The sequence below is a fragment of the Ischnura elegans genome, chromosome 1 (assembly GCF_921293095.1).
Source record: "Ischnura elegans chromosome 1, ioIscEleg1.1, whole genome shotgun sequence".
Classification (NCBI taxonomy): domain Eukaryota; kingdom Metazoa; phylum Arthropoda; class Insecta; order Odonata; family Coenagrionidae; genus Ischnura; species Ischnura elegans.
In genome coordinates this window covers 32,756,437-32,781,954 of record NC_060246.1, presented here as the reverse complement: position 1 = coordinate 32,781,954, position 25,518 = coordinate 32,756,437, and the positions used below count along the sequence as shown (strand labels likewise).

The window sequence follows — 25,518 nt, the reverse complement described above, 5'->3', positions numbered from 1 at the left end:
TGCATACTGTACTCGGCAGAAAAACGAGAGAGGATGGGAGGCCTCACAAGGGCCGAGCGGAAGACTAAGATCTCCCGGCTCAACACCGTTACGCTATTGCCAGCGCGTAAACACGGCCCTAAGAGATAATCGAGTCATCAACCTCGCACACACACATCGCATAATTAGTATTTGAGGGCATGCGTTAGGAGCAAAGTTCGATAAACCCGAGGACCAAGATTAATACAATCCAACACACTGAAACATCTACAATCACAATAACGATAAACAAAAAGAAAGTAGCAGTTGTGAGTGGAAAATTTAGGCAAGGATAGGAAATTTAGGGGTCGAAAATTTTCAAGTTTCAAGTTCAAATACTTCGAGGTGGAAATAAAAAAGAAAACATTATCAAAAATTATTAGCTTGAACGGAAGGACAAAAGGGAGAACCTAATCGCAAGCCAAAACTGTTAAGCTTAGACAGTAGAAATATCAAGATTCAATAAAAGCAGAATATTTAAGTCGATGAAATTGACGATGTCTGACGTCAGTATATAGTTACAAACTAGTATTTGAAATTTAAGACCTCACAGGACTCGGCTCTATGAGCAAATAAATTATTTTTCATAAAATGTATCCACTTTAGTTGTTATACGAGGTCGTTCCCTAAACTTAACCAAACCAATATTTATTTCAACCAAACGCCCTTCATTACGCCCAACTCATGCTGATGCACCCCACATGCTGACTCACAGCTTTGAGATTTCAAGACGTTCGAGACAATAAGCACGCACAAGGCAATGACCAAATCTCAATCCATAACATTCTCACGTAGTGAGAGAAAAGTTCATTTCAACACATGGAGAGCTATCACTTTGTTCTGGGAACTTAAAACAGAAAAAAAACAGTCTTGGAGCGACTTTGTCCATAATACCGAGTACCTTTACGAATGTTCGAAAGAAAATCGCTTCCCAGGAAACGTAGATCATAAAAATGACTAAGAACTCGGCTGGACGTAGAAGAAACATGACAAGTTAGGTTAGGGTACGGGTGGGACGAGTGGGAGAGATAGATAGGAGGTCAATGGGAGTGTTGAACCCCATCCCAGGCGTTACACGGAGATGACGAACCTAAAAGGAGCCCGCTCAACCGTGAGCGCCGAAAAACCGTCCCACAGCCTGCGTCACCACCGCCGCCTCTCTCCCTCCGCTAAACTCCTCCGACCAACGTCATCGTCTCGGCCGAGCGACATGGCGCAAGACGATATGCCGGGCGGCGGCAGCGGGCAAGACCGAGGGCCTCCTACGTACAGAGAGAGAGTCGTCACAGCGTGGGAGCCCGAGCCTTCGGGCACGACCGCCTCCTCTTTCGTCTCCGCCCGTCCCTCACGTGGTGGTATCGACCAGCCGACCCGAAAAGTATTCCGGTAGGTCACTCTAGGGGGTACGGTGGGGGGTGGAGATGTGTAAGGGGGGTGCAGAAGGGGGAAACGACCCTTCCGGTTCGCTTCCCGGAAGAGACCCCCGCCATAAAAAGAAACTATTTGATTCGGGAAAAGGGGTTTGGCCGTAGGAACGGAGTGATCGCAACGAAAAGGGACAAAAGGAAACACAGGGGACGGCATCAAACGCATAAAAGGGGGGAGGAGGAGAGCGAGGAAGAAGCTTAGGTATTTCTCCGCAAAGGGGAAAAGTAAACTTTTTCCCGCGGCCTTCGCGGTCGAACTTCCCGTTGGGTGAAGGGAAAGAACGACGCGAGATCGACATGCTCGAGGAAGAAGTGAGAACCTTCCTAGAAATATGAAGTGGCATGCGATACGTTACCCAAGAGGAAACGAGGCGGAATTTGTATGAAAATACTAGGAATCGATACTCCGTAAGCGGGTGGGACTTGGGGAAAAATGACCTAAATATAAACTATTGATCGCACGAGGGACTAAACACTGCGACAAAAAAAATCATCATTGATAAATTAAGCATGTGGCTATTGATTTTCGGCTTATTCGCACACTTCGATGGACATGCGAAATTTCACAACTCGAGCCCGGGCAGCGGCAAGCTTAAAACACTCCGCTAAACAGATTATGAATCGGCAATAAAAATACTTACACGTTACAGCAACAAATGCTAGGTATTAATAAAAATAATGCCATGAAAAATGATTTCTCTGAGAGATTAAAAACGCATGCGACCCAGGCTTATTAAAATACCACTGGACTCATTAGAAGTCAGGTTAACAAGAAATACGTAAGTACCTTAAATTAAAAAACCCATGCAAATTCATAGTACACTTCAACGTGAAGTAATCGAATAAAGATTTCAAACGTTACAACATACAATAGAACAATGGCGTACATCAATAATTCTAACAGCGATGATTTCGAATGTCATACGACGTACAATGAATGGATAAAAAAAAATAAAATTACATATGATCTAAAACAAGAATAATCTTTACATAAAAGCCATAAAAAGTGCAACCATAGATATCAAAAAGCAAATGCAAGCATCTATAAATATCATGAGCAAATGTACAAGCAAAGCATTAGATGATTTACTTCACCAGAGTGATAAGGAGTAACTACTTGGAGATTAAAAGGACTGTACATACGTATTATTCGTAAGAACTTGGGGTGTTTCCTGCTATTGGACACAAAATCCTGGACAGGATACGATTGAGACAGCAAAATGGTTTGAAGCCTAGGATGCTTAATACTGAAGAAATTTCTCAGCTACATTCAATAAAATCATTTTAAGTGGATAAATTAGATCTCAATTAGTGACAATCATACATGGGTGGGGAAAAGAGTTATCTAAAGATACTGAGGCGGCCACATTCCAACTTTCCACTATAGCTCATGGGGGCTATAAACATAAAATTTTGGTTAGCCAATTTAATTTGAATAACTATAACCTGAAAAGAAATTCACCAAGGAGAATTTACAAGGAAGGAATTGGGGAAATTCGGCTGAAATTCAAAGAAACAAGTGAATCATGCTTCTAAATACTTCTCCACCCCGATGAAATGTTACCACCACTAACCTAGACATCGTAGAGGAGGAGATAATGTGAGGGTCATTGATAATTTCAGGTAAATAATTATTTTCTGATGGTGAAGTAACAATTTCTCCGAAAGCGATACGTAATTCACAGAAAGGAGCTCAAAATATACTTCCTACGCCGTTCCCCAGGAGTATAAGAAAGGCTTAGTTATGTACTGTGCACATCATGTTAGCATGATGAAAGCATTAGCATGAAAATGCTCGCTTTTTTTCTCTATTTCCTCCTGAGATGTAAGGAATTTAAATTGAACTCCCATAGTGAAAACTCATCCCAGCCAGCACCAAACATGCCGTGAGAGTGAAATAAATATGATGGTGAAAGAAAATGGAAAAAAATTAAAAAAAAAAAACAAGATGAAGGTGCTCATGCTCTGCAAAAATGACGGTCAATGATGAGGCTCTTGATACCAGCCCGAACTAAACGGCCCTGGCGTGACATAAGAATGAAAGAGATGGAAGAATCACGAATAAAAAAAAGTGAAGTGAATGATGCGTAGGTGGGGGACGGGGAGGGTGTTAGAAGGATGCTCGTGGAAGGAGAAAAGCACGAAAAGGAAACTTTAGCGAGACAAAAGAGCGCTGCTTCCCGGCGACCACTTGCGGCCGCCGACGTACAACTCCGCCACCGACACCACCACCGAATGCAGACGCGCGGACATAATAACGAACACATACATACGACACCGTGAGAGAAATCATACAGAGTACAGAGCAAAAGAGGGTGGCACTTGTGTGGGGCGCCACATCTCTTACCCCAGCAGCGCTGTCTCCTCGGCGGACGCAGACGCCGGCATCTTCCTGTCCCTAGAAGGAAATCAAGGCAGTGAGATTAGGCTCGCCGCGGATTTTCTTCCGAGAACTATCCCGCCTTTGCATCGAGAGCTCTTCTTTTTTATTTAATCAAAATAATAGAACAAAAGAAGGAATTGACAGCTGAAACAATCATCCGTTTTTTGGGGGAGGAGTGATCACAGCCTACTAATCATGGAAGATTGGATTTATTAGCATCGATTTCGCTTACGATATGATTCCATTGCGCTATCGACAGATTTACCTGACGCGCGAGTACTCAAGAGGAGGGCCGTCGATGAAGCACTTCTAATGCATGCTGAAATAGGGCGATTGCGGTAGGGGGATGGGCGGAATATGTATTGGTAGGTGTTGTTTTCATCTTGACACCCGGGTCTGAACACGAATAAATGAATACGCACACGCTACAAGCGTTTCACCGTCGCCAAAACTCATCAGGGACATAAATAACGAACGGGTATTCCCATGGACCATGAGGCCATGGACATTCACTGGGAATCTCCATGTCGCCGATAACTTTTACGAACAGCCTAGAAATACTAATTCCAATAATGCCTTGTAACACATGGTACTGAGCAGCACCACCAGCCAAAACTCAGAAAAAGAAAGGAGGAAATAAAGTCGACAATTTAGTGCATACCTTTTACGCAATGATAGGTCCAAAAAATTATTGGGGCTTCACTAGAAAGGTGATTACATTTTAAGGAGTTCAATTGTAAGGAGCTAGGGGAAGACCATATCTCAAAAACCTTTCTTAGGGCATTTGAACCCCATTATCCCTCCTAGCTATGGCCATGTTTTGAATGACATAAAATGAAATCAAAATCTTTGGGATTAAGAATATTTCAAAACTTAATGATAAAGAGAAGTTAACGACAGGATTTGAATAATTGACCACAAATGTAAAGGTACAATCAATAACACCTGCAGTGACAATAATGGGATACAAATTTTCAGTGCAATAGTAGAAAATAAACCACTACGGCTCCTGGATAATGATTGCAAATAGCATATAATTATTCTTCGTCCAAATCACTGATATGAGTACATTTTAAACGTATAATGATCACTCTGATGGTTTCCTCATAGGGACATTGGCAAAAGAAGTAAAAATTAAAGTGACAAACATTAGTTCCTCCAAGAGCAATATATCTCAATGATAAAAGAAATTGATAACGCATTATAAGTGCTTCATAAGTAAGATGATACACATGATTACCACAATGGATCAATTTGCTGTAAATAGACTGAATTGTCAAATGGAAAATTATCTAACAGCATGGACAGCTAGCAAAGAATACAATCAAAATGAAGCTGAAATTGATGTAGGGAATATATTTAGGCCATAACTATTTTGCAAATAAAAATACCACCTGAAATTCTTTCTTTGTGTTGGATTGAATACATCAGAATGAAAATATTCACAAAAGTAGGGTACAACTGACATCGCAACTGACAATTACTATCGCAACTGAGCTGAGAATAAACATTATTGAATATCTGTAAAGCTAATCAAGTCAGCATTGCATCACCAAACCCCTGGATGATATTAAACCCAATTCAATTTTTTTAATAAATTATTTTAATGAATGACAAAGCAGAAGACTTGAATAGAAAACTATTTGAGGCTCCCTAACATAAAAAAGTACCGAGCAAGACCTCATGAGACAGAATTAACTATAGAGCATAACTGTTGGGTACTGACAAAAATGCAAACAGTCAATGTGACTTGCTGCTTGGACAGTACCTTAATCATAAAAACAATGATAATGTCAACATCATAGGTCACTATGAGTGAATGATGATGTCTATCATTATTAATATACTACATACTTGAAAAGCTAATCATAGATTGATGTTGAGTCTTAATCAAGATTTTTCCAGCAGTATCTGACGTTCTTGGATAAGAGGATTTATGATTATATATGATGATATAGCTACACACTTCAGCTTCAATTAACATCCATCAAAGAAAATTACTAACTTAATAGATAGCAAACAAGAATGCAGAAAAGAGCTGAGAAATGACCTTCAAAGAGTATGCCAGAGGATCTTGAAAGTCTAACGATGTTTGATCAAAGGAACATGGATGAGTTAAATTTGGGTGAGGCCATTCAACCACCGAAAAATTCATCACTTAATGATCTGTGATCATAGATAAGTAATAAACATCAGGGGTTAAATAATCAACAAATTAATTAGGGAATGAAGTTGCAATACCAAATATTAGAGGGTTATTTCAAGGCTGTCAATTCAAGAAAGAGCTTCAAACAAATAAATAATGCATCAGGAAACTTATCCAAAACTAACATGCAATCCAAGTAGACAATTTAAACAGCATATCATTTAAATTCCAAGAGAAACTTTAACGGAAAACATGATTTTCGCATAAGTATGTAAAAACCTATTAATTAAAATTCTTTTGTTACATAAGCATTTATTTACCACTAGCAGCAGCTAATAATGTCTTAGTTAGGTAGCTCATGATAGCGGCAAATTCAGGTGAACCAGAGAATAGATTTATATAAAGGCACATACATAACTTCATCAATGTAAACTATGGCAAGCACTAGGAATACATTACGAATAATAAAAAAATAAATATAGATCATGCAATTAGCGATTTCGTGCAGTTGAGGAAAAACTACTCTTCATAAAAGTACCTTGTAATAATTGCTGTTGGATCATCTGATTGCTCCACATCTGTATGCAATACCACCGTATCATTCCTCCGGGCTGGTGACCCATTGAAGTTAAATGCTTTCTTGACAGAATCAATCACACTAAACTTGTTTTCTGCAACTGTTGTGCTTCTGTATACATCATCAGCAAGTGATCTATATGATGTTCCTAAACCAGAAGGCATATTGTCTCTTGCCTACAGAGATGCAAAATAAGAGTAACATATAAAGAAGAAACTAAATAAGAAAACCATGCACAATCAAATAATTAAGCTGACATGACAAAACATTCAAAATATAAGAACGGTGACCAAGCATATGACACCATGCGAGTCATATTCAGATAAAAACCATGCTAAAATCATATAACATGTTCAACAAACATGCAATCATAAAGCTTGAAATCGTGAATGAAGTTTCAGTGAAATATGACATCACATAAAATTTCACATGCACCGCGAAGTGCTATGTAATGCTGGAATAACATTCGATGTAACAGCGAATAAATTCTCTCACTTAGCGTAATGGAGACGTTCCAAATGCACAACTGATAGGGATTGGCGCGCTATAGAAACATTCATGAAGCTAACATAATAGGATTAAGAATACCCACTAATGCAAATCATAATGGGTGAAGAAGACTACAGATAACCACCCACCTCTTCTTCAGGAACAAAGAATAAAAACAGAAGTATCAACACCCCAGCACTTGTGATGATCCACCACAAAAACAGATGACTGAACACAGACTGATAATACAAAAATATTAAGCAACCTCAAAGAACGGAGTCCCAGAACGAATAGCAGCCAGCGTTCTCCCATTGGTCGGAATACCCCACGTGACTGGGTACAAAAGTGATCAATAGATGTCACTACCGTCCGAGGACTCAAGATATCGCGTAATAACGTAATGTTTAAAACAAAAACATTTAAAACCAAATACGTGCCTTATCGATGAATAAGTAAAATTAACGACGTTATACCAGTTGTGTTCCTTTTCGCTTCCATAATTGAAACTCCTAGATTTAGCTAAAGCATGGCCACCTATAATACAGGCCGGAACATGGAATTTTGGCAACGCTGTGCCGGGGTGCGATTGTGTTTGCTTAAGAGCATGGCGACTTATGCGTGAAGAGTGTCCGTGTGACCTAAGAAGCATTAAATCTCTTGTTAAAAAGGCAGAACTGGACTTATTTTGTGGATATCCCATTGGCTAAAGGTACGTACAATAGTTTAAAGATATTTTTTGGGAGCTGAAGGAGGAAAATCACGTTTATTACTTCAAAAGTATTGTGATCACATGCCGGCCGGCCATTAATGGAGGGGAATTGAGAGTGCAACAATACTGGTTTTAAATGGGGAAAAAGAATTATTTTTCTGTACTGTGTTTTGCCTTACGGCAAGTAAAATAGTTAAAAGATATTCTCAGTGTATTGTGAGTGGATATTCAGCAGTATTTCATCCAAAGCATTGCGTCTCTTGGCGGCCGGCCACGAAGGAACATTAAGAGAACACAAATGAAACGAAGTGTATTTGTCGGGTATTTAAATGCTGCGTTGTTTTTTATAATATTATTATTCTTGAGTTAACAGTGATTGCTATATTTGGTTGCCTTATGAATAACTATGTGTAGCTGTATCTATAATAACGTCGTATATTATTGAAGGAAGAATGGCTACTCATTAACTCTATTAATGTTTCTAGGTACTAATGTCATTCATATTTTCCAAACTAATCATGAATGCACTCCTTTTTTTCTGTAATCAGCGAAACTATTTTTATTCATGCAACTTTCCATTGTTTTCATTTAAGGTGCCCAAACGTTATCGTGTGCCATATTGCAGAAGCAACTACCTATCCACCAAGAACAAGGGGTATGTGACTGTGTTCCAGTTCACCAAAGATGAACGCAGTTGACAGAAGTGGCTGAAGAATATCCCTCGGAAGGATTGGAATCTTTCTTCAAGCGCAATAGTTTGCGTCAAGCATTTTGCTGAGCAGGATATCCTACACCGTGTAACTTACATGAATAAGAACGTTGAAGTGAAAAGTTACGAGTTAGATCGCCTAAAGTTGTCCCCTGGTGCTACTCCCACAGTGTTTCAGGCCCTCTCCTCTTCTTAAAACTTCTTATTGTGATCAGTGAACCATGAAAATCTGTGAAAATAAGTAGATGAGTTGTACTTCTAAGAAATGAAATCAGGAAATATTGTATGAATCAGTGGAACAGGAAAAGACTGCTGATGAAATGATAATATTTATCATTATTTCCGAAATACATGCTAATTTGACATCTGGCCGCCTTCTACTACTGAAGGTACATTGGAAAATCAATTGCTACTAAGTGATACGGAATATATAAGTGGTATTTTGAACTAATTCATCTTTCCCTTGCAGGTAGAACTTCTTGTTGTGATCAGTGAACTATGAAAACCTGTGAACATAAGTAGATGTAAATCTTGGAAATGAGATCAACAAATATTTTATGAATCGGTGGAACATGAAAGAACATTGATGAAATGTCAATATTTGTTCTCTTATCGATAAGGGCACCTTAATTGATAATTATCCGCCTTACAATATTCTAGGTATATTGAAAATCCAAGGGTACTGAGTGATATATCTATACGTGGTATTTTTGAACTAATCCATCTTTCTCTTGCAGGTAAAACTCCTTATTGTGATCAGTGAAGCATGAAAATCTGTGGAAATAATTAAAGATGAAATGAACGAATATTGTATGAATTAGTGGAACATGAAAGAACTTCTGAGGAAATGACTATATAAGTTTTCATATTGAAAATACTTAGTAAATTGACGTCTAGCCGCCTTCCAATACAGTAGGTATATTGGAAAATCCATGAGTGCTGAGTGAAATTACATATATGTATGTAGTATTTAGAACAATATAATAATTTTCTCTGCAGCTAAAACTCCCTTTTGAGTGAACGTTTGTTAGTGAACCTTGAAAATTTGGCCATATAATCAATTATGAAGAACCTGTTGTGGCTACCATTATCGAGATTAATTCAATAATTTCCTCTCGTTTGTAAAATTTGATTTTCTTTTAATAAGTATTGAGTTAAATGTTAGTATAATGTTATTTGTTGAGATATTTTTCCAATTCGGAAGTCGTTAATATTTCATTATACTGATCTTGTTGTTAAGAAATATTAGATTGAATATATATTTATCTTCCTTGTGGCTTCATATTTTTTAAACGTTGTCCAATTTATATAATGCTAAGACTAGTTTTTTTTATATCACATAGTTTTCTAATTAGCCCTAACATTTGTACTGATCATTTTTTTCCATCAGGTAATGTGGTGCCTGTGAAACTGATAGCAGTTGCTGGTGACGGTTCATCGGTGAACTTCAAATGGCAAGATCTATGGAGGTTGTTTCCAGCTGAAATTGAAATTAAGAACCTGTGGCAGCTTTTATTTATTCCACTTTCTGGAGTAATATTTATGCTTTTATGGCCATGTCTTGTGACATTGTGAGGTTGTTTGACCTCTTCAATATGAAATGTTTACCGGAAAATGTATATATCTGATTTTTAGTTCAAATAAATGTTGTTGAACTTCATAAATTATTTTTCTCTCCTGAAATACCGCGACGAAAGGTGCTAGAAAATAACGAATTACTTTTTAACATGTTAATTTTTTAGGTTATGCAGGGAGGTGAAATGATGTTTATTTAAAAGCCGCTCTTTATTTCTAAGTCAATAAATTTTATAGGGTGTTCTTCCATATTAACAACCAATGGGTTAAGTAGTAAACTAAACGGTATATCCCTCTTGGTCTGAACTTCTGGGACGTCGATCGCAGTACTTAAATATATTTCCGTGAATAATCTCTCGTATCCCTTGGCTTGTTATTAGTTCTCACGATTACTTTTAATAAATAGCTGTTAAAATACGAAATATAACTACTCGAATAACTCAACCCTACCGTAATTTTTAGCTTAACTTTAGGGAAGGTGAACGGAGGTCCAACCGTATTAACGTCAACAGCTGAGAGGCCGATCCACCGCACCCCAGGCGATGTGCAGAGTAGCACCCCTGACGTCACGTAAAGCGCTGTCGCCAAATTGCATGTTCCGGCCTGTATTATAGGTGGCCATGGCTAAAGCCATCTCAATTAGCGGCAAATTCAAAACCGGCATTTGGAAAATTTAATTTGCGACACTGTATGGTATATATCGTTTTTCTTTCTTTAACTAAATCGATAGATAAAAAATAAATAGTAATATGCGTATTAAAACAAGCAATAACTATTATCTTTTAATGTAACAGCATCAAACTTTATAAGAGTTTCCAACTATTAATCCGACGGCTAAATAAAGTACCTAGCCCAGTATCGGCATGCCTTATCGACAGTTTGCTAATTAATATCTAAAATATATAATGATTAAAATATTAAATTTGCCGATAATATTTCACTTGGACATTTCAGAGTAAAATTTTATTCAAAAGCACATTCTTACAACTCACCTATGAAGTATATTTAGTCCATTGCATGAGCAGATATTAGCATAGCAACGGCAGCTACGAAAATCTGCGCTAAAGATCCCGCAGAAACACTATCATCAAAGAAGAATCGGCAAACTGAGCCGGCAGGCTCGTACTCCAGAACATGAGCGGCCTTCTTTAAAACCTTGGGTCTCTCATTAGCGTGAAATATAACATTCATAAAAGCACTGAATGCGTTAGCATTTATAGGCATTAATGCCTGCAGTAAATTGCGGCATTATCCACCTGTCATCTTGAAATTAGTAAGATTACTATTCCTTCAAATATGAATCTGCGTTATCAGCAAAGACGATATAAATTATTTTAAACTAGTGGTATAAGCTTGCGCCCGCTGATGGTATTCGGGAAGTTCATTTAAAATCCGCACTCCCCCATAGCGCTGGTGCACAAGACTGAATTGGCTTCGCAGAGCGCCTCTGCCCTCTATCAATATCCCATCTAACTACTTACTCCATGCCGCAGCTGTGGCAATGCTGGAAGAAGCGTAAGGATTTGAATGATGAATATATTTATCACACCAAATCATTTTGTTTAAAACTTTTTGAAAGCAATAAAATTTTTACTGAGTTCTCAAAATGAAAGTGAAAAGTTATTCTCGAAGGCATATGCCACTTTAAAGCAAATTCCAATGACATACGCACACAAGCACCCATCCACAACAGAACCGATACCGTACACAAGCACCTTTGCTTAAAAAGTCAGCTGTCTTTCAAAAATATCAGTGTAACTTCTGATCTTAACTTCAAGTTGAACATAAAAATGCGCCCCACAATCAAGGAGTTAAATAATGCCATTACATTTACCAAAAACATGTTTGGATTGAAATGGTATAATAACTTCATTTTCACAAAAATTCGAACAGGTAGTTGGGTCATTCTCACATGATTGTACAAAATTATACCCTCGGACTGCCATAAAAAAACAATAAAATGAAAACAAAACTAAACCGGCTTATTATTTTATGTACCCTTTTACTACTTTTAATGACAAATTAGTAAAAAAAAAATATTTTTCACAAATTTAATGCCCATCAGACTATGGTCTTATTGGTCATGTCCGTGGGAAGTCCCACATGGATTTTCGAAGAGGTGTTCATTTTATTTACAAATTATACTAAATAATTTATCATAATAGCTATCATTAACCAATTACACCAGTATTAACACTACAATATAGTTTTTTGAGTAACTTATATTTCATAATATTTCTTATAGGTAATATTAAAAAAACTTTTGTCCTACCCAAAAAAGTAATGTCCGTGGACACAGAGGAAAAAGGGGTAATTATTCCTAAGAGGTGATGGCAGCCCTGAACAACCAGTGTGCAGATAAAGTAAGCTATATCGGGTTGTTTGAGTTTATACTTGGTTTAGAGCAGTGGCGGATACAGAAAAAACTGAAGGGGGGGGCGCAACATATCTTGAGTTGTCTTTACTTCTATCGTAATAAAAGATGATCAATTCAGAGGCAAAGTATAAGAAAATTATATTTAAAGTGATTATAAACATGTAAAAGACAATGCCATCTTGATATAAAAAAGTTACAAGTGTGGTTTTGCAATGTTCGGCAATATATAGGTGGACCCGCAAGGGGGGGGGCGCGCGCCCCCTGCGTCCCCCATCTGTATCCTCCACTGGTTTAGTGAATGTTTCAATACAGGAAGAAACGGTTTAGTTCAGTTTGCTGAAAGAGCCGAGATCATCAATCATTTCCGTGGACAAGGAAAAAGAGGTAACTCTGAACCTTTAATTAATTACAATACAGATTTCCTTCACGGCTTTAAGGGCCCCCGCGCACTGGCAACTTTTGCAAAGCAATTATTTAGTTGCTTTGTGGAAGTTAAAATGAAACACACAGCATTGACTGTGGCCTCGCGCACGGGCGACTTTTTAGTTACCGCAACTAAATAATTGCGTCCGGACCTATTCCGAGGGTGATTAAACTGTCGCCGTCAGGAATAGACCACGTGGGTTTTTAGCACCAAATTGTTGCTTTGAAAAAGTTGCCAGTGCGGCTAAGATACAAGTTCTATGTAGATAGGACAGTGTCGCAACCTATAGTCTGTCCCAGCTTTACCTTAATTTAGAGGAAATCATCATATCCATGTACGTCATGTCCGTGGACATCATGTCCGTGAACTCTGCAGTCCACGGTCATGACAGATGGTAACGGACATAAAGATACTCTATGACTATAGTTACAGAATGCCCAATAACTAATAAAACAGACTTTTCTCATGAGTAAACACATAATATTCCTCTTCTGTCGTGTCCGTGGACATTTAAAGGCTGTTCGTGCACAAATGGATCATGTTCGTACATAACGCATAAGGAAAAAAAACTGTAAATGTTACTAACGATCTCCACCACTTACGCCATTAGATTGCACGTATGACGATCTTTGATGGCACTATTATGGTTCTCATAGACACAAAAATTAATTTTTTAAATTTTGACCGTAGAAAATGAACGTTTTTGGGAGAATGATCCAGCTGGAGATACTCAACACTTATGCAGCACCACCAACTAACCTCGCGGCTTACAGTCATATTTCCTCCTTAGTTCACCTCCTTTTAATAGGGTGGTTTCCTTTTATTGTTTCACTGACTAAATCGAAATATTATTACTCCTGGAGTACATATTTCACGCTTTTAGATTTTAAAATGACAATATCTATTTTTCGCGATTAAGTGAAAGGTGAAAATTTTCAAGCGCGCGAAAACGCGACGGTTAAGTATGAATGCTGGGAAAAGCCCGTGTGACGTCTGGCTGCTGCTGTGTGAGGCCACCTGGGTGCGAGGCTATGAACGCCGCTACGATGCTGGCTGCTTGCTGCCGAACATGGCGGTAGCGTAGAGTACCCTGCTAGTAGGTAGCGCTTGGCATAAATAAGGGTGATTAATAACCCTATCAAATGAAAGAAACTTTCCGACCATAGGCAATTTTAATAGGTGATTATTAAGAAATGATTCCCTGAGGTCTGTGCCTCATGCATGCATTGGTAATCTCAGACGATGTAAAACTACTTTCTACTCGCATAGAATCTAGGTCCCTGTGGCGTCACGTGGAGTGGCATCGCATGTGCGCCAATCTGGCCTTTTTCAAATGAGGTTAAAATTGACCATTAACATTCGTTTAAAATGGGATTTCTAAAACCAAATAAGTTGTATATTATGAGTTCACTAATGGTGGGTAACGAATAGCAATCAATGCGTTTCGTTTTCTTTTATGAAGGAAACTACCCTACTGAGAGTCGATAAGCACTAAATATCCCGGCACCGTGGAAGGTTTCATCAGATCACAGGCGGTCCCTACATTTTCACAGGAGATAGTATGGCTAGCAATAAAAGCAAATCTGCCGGGACAACGAGAAGAGCTACCTTATCAGACCTCACCCCGTCAGACTCCAGTGTGGATAAAAGGGAAAAGAAGTTCCCCTTAGAGGAGTCGGCTTGGTCATCACATAGTGACCTTTCCCCCTCGTGATCGTAAATTACCCAGAGGCGAGCGTAGTGTCGTAGAGTACACCTTCGGGCCAGTCATGAACCAGTGATTACGCAAGTAGTCTGCCGTTTCTTCACACTTGCTCACACACTGGGTACTTTACAGCTGGTGGAAGTTCACTTCCAACTTCTCAAAATTGCTTCCTTCTAGCTATTGTCAGTTAAGAGTCGAAAAATATAAAAATATACAGGAAATTATAAAAAGGGATTACATTAATTAATACAGCAACAATTGTTTTACTTCCACAGATTGGCTTCCTTAATTAATTGAGTGGCAATCGTAACCATTATATAGCCAATCCTCCCTCCGACATCATCATGGAATAATTGCATACGTAGGAGATCAAAATGAAACATAACCCGCCAAACATTTGGTATCCTACGCGTTGTTCTGCCGTCTGCTATTTATCTATTGGTTAACTCTAGCGCAACCATGTACTGTTGTTTACGTTCCCTTAGCCTCTCGATCCGATATCGACATCCGAAAAGGTAACAACTCTCGTTTTTGTTAATATAAAAGGCAGCTATAATTAATACTTCGCCGAATATAATTCAATACTCCCACGAAAAATTTATAGGCATGGAATAATGTTTTGGTATAGGTATTTACTCTGATTTTCCATAAAATTGTCTAAATTTTGATCATAAAACAGATACCATACCTTAACACGTGTCCTAAATAGATACATTATGCAGCTAAGTTCAACTGTATTGGGCGAGATTTGGTGGAACGATTTAGGAAAAGAATTAAATAAAACTTTTTCGCACTGTCCATTTTTTTATTGAGAAAATTAACTACGTTTCCATGCATAGCATTATCATCGGGTCGATTGGATAGCGACCAATTCCGATTTTTTTAACTGCCTGATGATGATGATATTATGCATCAAAACTCAAAGGTGAATTTTGCAATAAAAAGTAGACAGTACCGAAAAAAATATTTAATTCATTATTACATTGTAAACATTACAGATGCCATGGTATTCGTAGTGTTTCAACACGGAAGCATTTAAAATGCTTACATTCGTTGCATAATAGCAGTGATAGCCAACAACAGCAAAATATCCGTATAAATAAACATTTTAATGAAAGATTATTGGAACTTCGTGCGTGTATGAGTACTAAAATGAAATATATAATTAAGTTCTTGATAAATAAATTAATATTTAACGCTTAAATATGATAAAACGAATGAACAAGCAGACACATGGTGCTGGGCAATAAAAAATTCATTTATGTTAAAAATGATTATTTGCAGGAGGCATAAGAACCAGAATGTAGCTATAAATGTCATAAAGATAGACGGAGCCACGCCACCTCAACAAGTACAGAGAATGACCGAAAAGTGACTTTAGGATTACATATTTAGTGCTTAAAAACCAGTTACAAAGGATGTAAGATTAAGAGCGACGTGGAGTTGTGTATGGCAAGAAGGAACGAAGAAAATATTATGACACCGTGGAAACCGAATTTTAATCGCATTATTTAATCACATGAATAACCAGAAAGTACCTCAAAACAATCCGAATTTGGTTTAAAGCCTTCATCACCATATTCATTCCTTTATTTCAAGTCTAAAAATAAAAAAAGTTTGTCCCCAAAAAAATGAACAAACGGAAAGCCTTATCGTCACGAATGATAGCATTCAATGGCTTAATCACAAATTTGTCAAATTCTTATTACATATAATATTTGCTTCATAAAATACGTGGGTAAAAAAACCTAACCCATGCATCAAATATATAAATTTTCATGATGAAAATAAAATTAGAGGCATACCTAAAGGCGAAATAACGCATCTATTTAAACAAGGTAGCATTAATTCTCATATTTGAGGAATTATCGTTTAGAAGGAATATTAATTACTAATTTGCGGCATTTTGTTTACAGACAAATCAAATGCTTCAATTTTACAGTGCCTCGCTAAATCGTTTTTTTAACTTTAAATACAGCAAAATATACGATTTTAAATACATTTAAATACAGCAAAATATACTCTTTTCCTCTTGTTTGATGACAGATTATTCACTAATCAAAATTTCGGTCAGCAAATTTGAATCCGGGTAAAAACACGATTTCTATGGATTTGTAAAACAGAAATAACAAAGCGATAGAGCACGATAGGCTTCAGATGGATGGTGAAGGGTGCATTGATGCTACAATTATTTTATTGGGAAGTACCGCAAGAACAAGATACATAAACATGGAGGAGTTTCATAGTCAAACTAAAGTCAGAGTCAGAGTACAGCCAAACTAAAGCCAAGCAACGTATTCAAACAACGAAAAATTACATTTAATTCACTTAAAAAGAATATTAAATGGAGTACAAGAATTTAGTTTCTAAAGGCAATAAAAAAATCTTTAATCAATTTATCACATTTACCTTTAAATTTTGTAACTCTCATGCATCAATAGCAAGGCTGAATTCACGGCTAAAGGCAATAAAAAAACTTCAATCAATTTATTGTATTTACCTTTAAATTCTGGAACTCTTATACATCAATAGCAAGGCTGATTTCAAGCCACAAAAGAACTTTTGCGAAGTAAGGTAGGATGAAAGCTAAGTTAATAAAAAATGAACATCTACGAATGATTCACCTGGTATCAATTACATGATGGATTTAACTCCACCAAAAATATAGAATAAAGGAATTGAAACTCTAATCAAAACAAAATCACATTGTTCGAGTTCATAAAAAATTTACAGTTGACCCACGACACATAATTGTAATGTCTGTCAAAGAGTCATCGGAAGGGAAGCGAAGGAAAACTGAAAGCGTGAAACTAATTAATGACAAATAGCACGGAAACTCTGACAATGTAGACCATCCCATAATTTTTATAGTCTGAAAAACGAACTGATTAAAGTTATTTTTAGGGGGCTATTTGCCATATTTGGGTGCAGAGAGACGGTGCTTAACATTTTTGGATCATGAATACATTAATGGCGTCGTCAAACTTTAGGAGGCAAACTTGTAACAATAAATTTTAGATACATTAACATAATTACAAAAAAATATCTTTGGCAAGGTATGGTAACATTTCCCGGGTTGCCGTTGCAGCATATGTTCAACAAAAGGCACAATCAAAGCAACTTAATGAATACCATCAAGTAGGATTTGAAATCCGCATGCTAATATTAAGAAGTTATTATATTTTTTTACTTCACTAGCCAGTATTGCATATTTATTTTAGCTACTTTTTATTAGTTTCGATTCGTAAGTAATTCAAAATTTGTAAATTAATTTTATTCAAGTACCAATTAAAAGGCGCTGAAAAGTTTCTTTGCTCATCAATCGTGATCATTTCTAGCTAATTTAATCACAGAAATAGCTTAATTTGACAGAGAGAGTGGATAATTTAATAGGTAGATTAAAAGACTTTCGATCTCTAGGGCTTAGTTCTTAGCATGGGAGAAATGCCCTAATGTAACTATTTAAGCAGTAAATTATGATTCCCTAATGGTGAACTCAGGTGCAAGAGACGAAAGCAATGCCTTTAACACAAGTTCGATAGCAAATTAAATAGACATAATTATGGCTTGAATACTAGGAAAAGACTCATGAGATGAATTGAAAACTGCTTCACTAACATTTAGCAAACCTTTGGAGCTATTGCTCCTATGAGATCCCTGTGATCGAACGAAAAGGGATCTAGGTTCGTATCTTCCCCGGGGAAAATTAATTTAATTCCTGGATTTAAATTCCTTCACAAAGGAATTTTATAAATCCAGGAATATTTTTTCGCTGGGTAGGCAAATCCCCGGAAAGTACCAGAGAATAGAGTTACTGATATCCTACTGACTTTTCTTTATCTGCCCAAAAATAGTTGGGTTAACAGGGCGTCGATTCCAGAAAAAGATTTATTCGATGTAAATTTCTGAAACTCCTACACAGTACTTCAATTATCAAAATATTTTTAAATTGCCGATGATTAGAACATCTATTGCTCAAAATTTTTGATTGAATATTTTCAAATATTTTCAACGATCGTATGCTGGTCATACCACCGAAAAATTGACTTCATCGTTACCGTAATAATTGATTGTAATTGAGATCTAATGGAGTTATATGTTTACTGAACAAAAGGAGAGAAATATTATTGAATATAAGGAATGATAAAAATAGATTGAATTATTATTTAAACAATGAGGAAAAATCATGTCCCAAATACGAGTTCTCTGTTTCTATACAGTTTAGAAAACCTTGGACGCCGAGAAAATTGATAAATTAATGCAATTACATATTGACGAAGTTTAATTACCATTTTTGTACGAGCTTCGATTTATTTCTTGCCCCGGAAAATGTTTCCCATGGGCCGAGAATCGATCCAACTGGACCACTGAGTTGACCATTACGCTATCTAGGTTCCTAGATTCCCATTGAAATTACGGGAAATTACGCTTTATAATAATAAACATGAATAGTAATATCTAGGTTTACCCAGTGGCATTGCCTTCGTTCATTGGATATGTTTAAAAGGTTAAGATATATAATTTTCATTTTTTAGTGGGAAAAGACATCAAAACTGCGGGCATTCCTGGAAATATCCATCGAGAATCTCTTCTGGGGTAAATACAACACGTTACATGCTTTTTTCAAATGCAAATTGTTTGAGAATCTTTCCAAAACTACTCTGTAAATATCTACTACAGCTGGTAATGATAAAATCCCAGGAAGCACGAATCACCTCTACTCCTTAAGTATTCAATATATCACTGAACAATGTTTCTGTCAGGGTTGGAAGACATGCTCTCGATACTCCATTATGAAACGCGAATGGGGGCTAGGGTCGTAAAGTATATAAACACGGAAATCAACAGCAAGGCACCACTTTCATTCAAAGGAATATTAAGTCACAACTAACGCGAATGATTGAAACCAAGGAAAGGAAGGTTATGGGAAGGTTTTGGCGCATGACAGGTTTTATTGAGAGCAGCAGTAAATCGGCATTGAAGCGGCGTGCGTCGTCTCATCTCTCCTGAACGTTCTCCAGTCCGTCATCGCATGAGGAGTACGTTACCATAACTGCCATGGGCCAGGGCACGACCACCGAGAGAGAAAAATAATAAAAATATATAATAATTCTCTCTCGGTGGTCGTGGCCAGGGTCGCACACCCCTTTTTTATCTAGCCCCCACACGACTGAATATTCGCACCTACTTATGAAAGGGGTATCAATGCGCCAGGTGCTATCTTGGCTTGTGCGGTTAGTGGTCGTCCTCCCATACTCCTCTCTCTTCTCTCTGACAGAGAGGGCCATGGTTTCGTGGGCGGCTCAATCGGTGTGAGTGACGCTGGTGCTAAAGCATAGTACTTGGAGGAGTCGACTAACTTCCTTGATAGGGGTAAGGGGATGGAAGGGTGGGAGAAAAACTTGTGCATGGATTTATCCTGCTATTGATGAATAATCACCATGCATCGAAGGCCACAGCAGTGCGCTGGTCGCGATTCTTTAATCGAACTGCTTTCACCCAGCCCAATAGGAGGATCGGAATTCCGCAGAAAATATCTCCACCAACCACGGGATTTGAACCAATATCCTGGAAGGCGTAGCCACCGAACCAGTCTTAGCAACCCTGGGGCATGACCCTGCCCGTTATATATATATCGAAGTGTCCGGCGGTAGTTTGGACGGAAAACTTCACCATTAGCGGCAAAGAGCAACAAAACTGACCTATAATGGAATGAGGGGGAAGAACGTGTGGTTGGAGGAGAGGAGCATGCATGAGTGTGTACTCAAGGGAGAAGAGAATAGGGGGGGGAGACCATCTCCACCTCTCGAGTATAATAATTCCAAGGCGTTATTGCGCCGCTCGCACGCGATTGGCCGGCGAGGACGCAGTGGAAAGGGGGGGGGGAGCAAGAGAGAAAATGAAGAAGAGTAAAGGGGGAATGAGTAGAAGGCGAACTAAAGCAGCGGCGAGGGGCGAAGCAAGCGGGCGAGACCAGCCGCAGGAGGGTGGAAAAATTCTTCACATCCTTCACAGCGGTTGAACTTCGCTCCTCTAGACTTATCGAAAATAATAAAGGGTTGAAAGGAAAAAAGATGACAAGAGACGCAAATAAAAAAGGTCCTGGAAAGGGGAAGGGAACGGGGTGCTCTTTATACGCTGCAGACCTGCCCTCCTTTCCGGAATCATCCCCTCTGAGAAGGAAGGGGGAGGTGGAGAACATGAGCTTTGGGCTTTAGAGAAAACGAACACACACTCATGCACTCAATTCAGACTCACAAACATAAGACTCCTCAAGTCTTTCGGATGCGTTCGAGGCAGAAATTAACGGTCGTCATCAAGAGATGCGAGAAACCTTCAAGACGCCAAGAATGCATCCTCATTTCTCTGTATATCTCTCTCTCTCTCTTCTTTTGCTCCTACCCCTCTCCCCGCCACCCCTCCCCCAAAGCACAACACTCTCTTCACTTCTTGATTTTACGCTCCGATGACCTTGGAGCAGAGGTATACGGGATGGGTAGGATGAGAAAATTCCTATTTATGCGGGAGGGAGGGAGAGGAGCTATGTACGTACTTTGCGAGGAGGAAGGATTGAAATCTCCCGTCAGAAGCGCGAGGATTACATTCCGCGTATGAACCGAGCTAAAAAGTTAGGTCGACGAGAATCTCGGCGCGCCCTGAGAATTTCGCCCCGGGAGATGTTTTTTTCCATTGTCGAGGAGGCGGAAGGAAATGTAAGTCTCACAATGAAGCGTTTTGCAAAGCATCCCATCTCCACGTCTGTATTGATGATTCTTTGTTATCAAAAATAAGCCGGGAGAGAGAGAGAAAAGATGCTACGAGGATGTGTAAAAAGCGATTTTTTAAAAGCCGAATAGCTCTTCATTCGTAAAAGATGCACTCTGACACATGATACTGTGTGAGACCACAGTCGCGGTTTCCGATTCAAAGATGCATTAACGCAGTTATACATACGGTTTGAGTATGTACATCATGGCAAGAGTGGAATATCTACAACGCAAGACAAAGCCAACGGATCTTCAAACATCATTTGAAAGTGAATATTTCCCCTCTTCGTATACGCCGAGAAATAAGACTACAAAATAAAATTAAAACAAAAAAAAGATAAAAAAACAAGCGTTTTCCAAAAACAGTTTAAATTACCTGTAGTGAAATTACCGTAGAAGGACCAGATAGCTGTGTAAGGATTGGTACGCAATGTTAAAATCTAAACCTTATCAGCACCCATGCTTTACTCTCCGAGTGATGACCAGCTTATTTTTTCACTTTTTAGTATTTTACTCTAATTTGTGGCAAAAGCGTGTGTTCCAAAAAATCTTTTTTTTTCCTTCTTTTTAGACGTGAATCAAGTAATCGATTAAATCAGAGGTGTTAAAGAAATTTTTGCCAAAAAAATTATAACTATCGCAATCTATTAAGGAAAGTTAAACTAATTTTTCAAGTGGAATTTAGTTGATTAATGAAAATAAATTTCAAATATCTGATTATTGAATAGTAAATTGTCATCAGATGAAAGCAAGCCGATAATATGAAGTTTCTTAAAAACCAACTACAAGATTCCATCGATGAAACAAACAAACGGAGAAATCAAGCTGAGAAAAGGCGTTTAAAAAGGATAAATAATACTTGGGTAATAACATATATTTCAAAATTTGAAAACAATCCACAAAAATCGTTAAGGCATACGGTTTATACTGATTCATTCGACGATAAACTGCTATGTTTGACCTCCAAAGCAATATAGATCACTAGATCTAGTAACGGAGATATTTATTAGGGGTCGAATGTCACGATCTCATTGATAATTACCGAAATTTAGAAGCTGCAACACAATTTTCATGAAATTTTCATGCACCGGGAAAGAGCGCAACGATAACATTTCATAATCATTTCTTTATTACTCTCATTCAAATGGCCTATAGGCCCTTTTATTTTTCGTAAAATCTCGGAGGGGATTTTGTAGAATTCCATGAAAATGTTATTTTTTAAACCCTCCAAGTTTTAGCTGCCAATATCATTGTGATTTCTATTCCGCCCTCTTTTGAAAATATTCAACTTTCTTAAAACATCATCTCGACACTTCAAGGTCTCCTTAAGAAATTAAGTTTTAAAATACTTCATCTTAAATCATGCGCTATTCTTGAAAAAGGCCTTCAATCTATAAGCCACTGATCCCTTATTAATCTGTAATTTGCCAACGTATATATGTTTTGATGATATTTTACTTATTTTAAATTCTTATAACTTGTACAAATATCTCAACATTATGTAGAAAGCCTTTAAGACGTCTTAGGGGATTTAAAATACACAAGTAAAGCTTTCTAACATGGGCGTACCCAGCGAGGGACAGGAAAGGCAGTTGCAAAAGTCTTTAAGAAGCAAAAATCGCAGCGAAAAAGTATTCAGCGAATTTTCTTTAACCCCACGAAAAAGTATATGTATTAGTAAAAGATAAGTAACTAAAATAAAACTATTTTTTCAAGAAAATAATCTCAAAAACTAATCAAGCGCTGTTATAATTTTCTTAAAATATTGGTTTCATTCACCTTTTTCATGCTGAAATATCACAGCTTGGCTTTCTCCCCCCCCCCCCCCGTAGATAATAGTTTTCCCACCCCTATACCATGGCTTGCCTCCCCCCAGTTATGATCCTGGATACGCCCTTGCTTTCAACACAACGATGGTGCGTTTCGAACCATATACAATGATCGTAAGGAGAGCTGACGTCAATTAGAGTAAAGGTCAAAATTATGACTTCTTTGAGAGGAAATGTAAGATCACTAAGATCCCACGGATAGACTCTTCATCCCTCCCAGTCAAGGAGGAGGAGAAAAAAAAAATACAAAACTACTCGGACTGAGAATAAGAATAACAGCAATCGCGCCAGTCACCATTGAGGGAGCCTCCGGTAAAGCCCTCGACGGCCTCGACGCCAAATCCCTACGGATCCAAGATAATTCCTCCAAATCCTCCCTCCCGCGGAAAAAAAACATCTCTCGAATTTTTACGATTCCTTTTTGTTTGCCTGACTTTTCTTTTTATTTCACGGTCGATGGTCTCCACCAATCAAAGCGGGGTGTGTTTATTTTTTTCTTCATTCCCGGCCGCTCCAGAGTAAGACTTGCCACACCGGTTTCCAGGCTGGTTCCCGTCCACGGCGCCATCCTGTGCCCAATCTCCCCAGTCACGGACTCCCTGTATTTCGTGTGTGCGCCACAGGCAGTGCTCTGCAGTAGGGTCGCATTCCCGCCGTTCCTCTTCCTGCTTCCCATCTCCATTTGCTCCTTTCCTCTCCATACTCATCGATTCTCCAAAAAGCCATCATTCATTCCGTAGAATCTTAGTTCTCCAGAGGCAGATAGTAGGCTTTCTCGGCGAACTGATAAAATCTTCTCGGTTTTGACACCACGTACGGCTATTTAAGGTCACTTGCAACGTTATCACGTCACTTTAGTGTCTTCTAAAGACACTTGATTTTAAAACACTCCATTATAAATCATGCTTAAAAAAGGCCTTTCATCTATATACCACTTATTGATCTGTCATTTGCTTTTATCTATATGTTTTGATGATGGTTTATTTTTTAAATTCTTATGACTTAATTAAATTTTAAAAGAAGAACTTAGTGCTTTCACATTAATAATATATAAATAAATATAATAAATATTAATGTGAAAGCACAAAGTTCTTTTTTAATTCAATTATGAATCGCTTTCACCAAGTTACGCCTCAAACAATCAATTCTTATGACTTATTAATAATAATATTGAGTTCCTTGAGATTTGTTTATTTGACATTTAATGATAAAAAATACTTGGTTCCGTAACTTTACCAGCCTATATATCACTCACAGTTAAGTCATTCCTCGGCGTAACTATAGTCATCATCATCACTGGTCAACAATCCTAGGATTGGTTTGACGCAGCTCTCCACTCTATTCTCCTATCAGCTTATCTTTTCACACCTACGTATTTCTTCTCTTTCACATCTCTCTTTACTTGTTCCACATATTTTGTTCGAGGTCTTCCTTTTCCATTCTTGCCTTCCACTTGTCCTTCGACGATTGTCTTCATCAGGCCATCATGTCTCAAGATGTGGCCTATAAGGTTGTTCCGTCTTCTTATTAAGGTTTTCATGAGGCTTCTCTTCTCTCCTACCCTTCTTAGGACTTCCTCGTTACTAACTCGGTCGATCCACTTGATTTTCATCATTCTTCTGTAGCACCACATTTCGAAGGCCTCTATCCTTGCTTTCTCCGCTGCGGTCATTGTCCATGCCTCACTTCCGTATAGGAGCATACTCCAGATGTAGGTTCTTATAAATTGTTTCTTTACTTCCATATTTAAGTTTCCCGCAGTAAGCAGGTCTCTCTTTTGGTGGAATGCTCTCTTCGCCTGGGCTATTCTGCTGATAATTTCTTGCTTGCTTCTCCCGTCACTAGTTATCTTGTAATTATAGTATGAATTTGATTTAAGGATACACCTATATGTAATTTTGGCCGAATTCAAACTTACAGTTGATCCGAAGGGTGAATCATTGAAACTGGCAATGTGTATGCCCCGTAACGCCAATGTCTCCGTTCAAATCCTATCTCAGGAGCGAATGTTTGATTTTTTTAAATAAAATTTTTACAAACGAAATATATAAGTTGTTTTAAATGGTATTAGATAGTAGTGGATCAGGATATGACGCTGTTCGAAAAAAATGTAGCTCGAAAAATAGATAATTGAAAAATTTCCAAAAAAATCCCAGAAACCCACTCGACGGTTGAGCTGGGAAGTTTCAATATAGGGCGCTATAGGGTTATAAATAATCACCGCCAAAATCCGTGAGACCCATAGAGGGACAAAATGAACAAGATTAACTCTAGCAATTAATGATCAAATATGCAACATGAATAATTACGCCTCACTCACTGTATTTACGCTTATTTAAAAATACCCAAAAATCCACATCACCAGGGGAAAACACCCAGCCAA

The 25,518-nt window shown here is 38.0% G+C and overlaps 1 protein-coding gene across 8 annotated transcripts in view; it reads right to left on the bottom strand.

Moving 5' to 3' along the window:
• LOC124158224 (protein NDRG3) overlaps nucleotides 1-25,518 on the bottom strand; it is a 131,701-nt gene that overhangs the window by 88,750 nt on the left and 17,433 nt on the right. For 2 of the 8 annotated variants that reach the window (XM_046533422.1, XM_046533428.1), the window contains exons 1-3: nucleotides 7,190-7,339; nucleotides 6,513-6,727; nucleotides 3,793-3,843 (exon numbers count right to left, since the gene is read on the bottom strand). The exons of 3 other annotated variants lie outside the window; for them this stretch is intronic. In XM_046533422.1, coding sequence (XP_046389378.1) covers nucleotides 3,793-3,843; nucleotides 6,513-6,715 — 254 coding nt within the window. In that variant the 5' untranslated portion in view covers nucleotides 6,716-6,727; nucleotides 7,190-7,339. Of the gene's footprint in view, nucleotides 1-3,792; nucleotides 3,844-6,512; nucleotides 6,728-7,189; nucleotides 7,340-25,518 lie in introns of those variants that run through there. 3 more of the 8 variants (XM_046533434.1, XM_046533445.1, XM_046533450.1) reach the window with 3 other exon arrangements.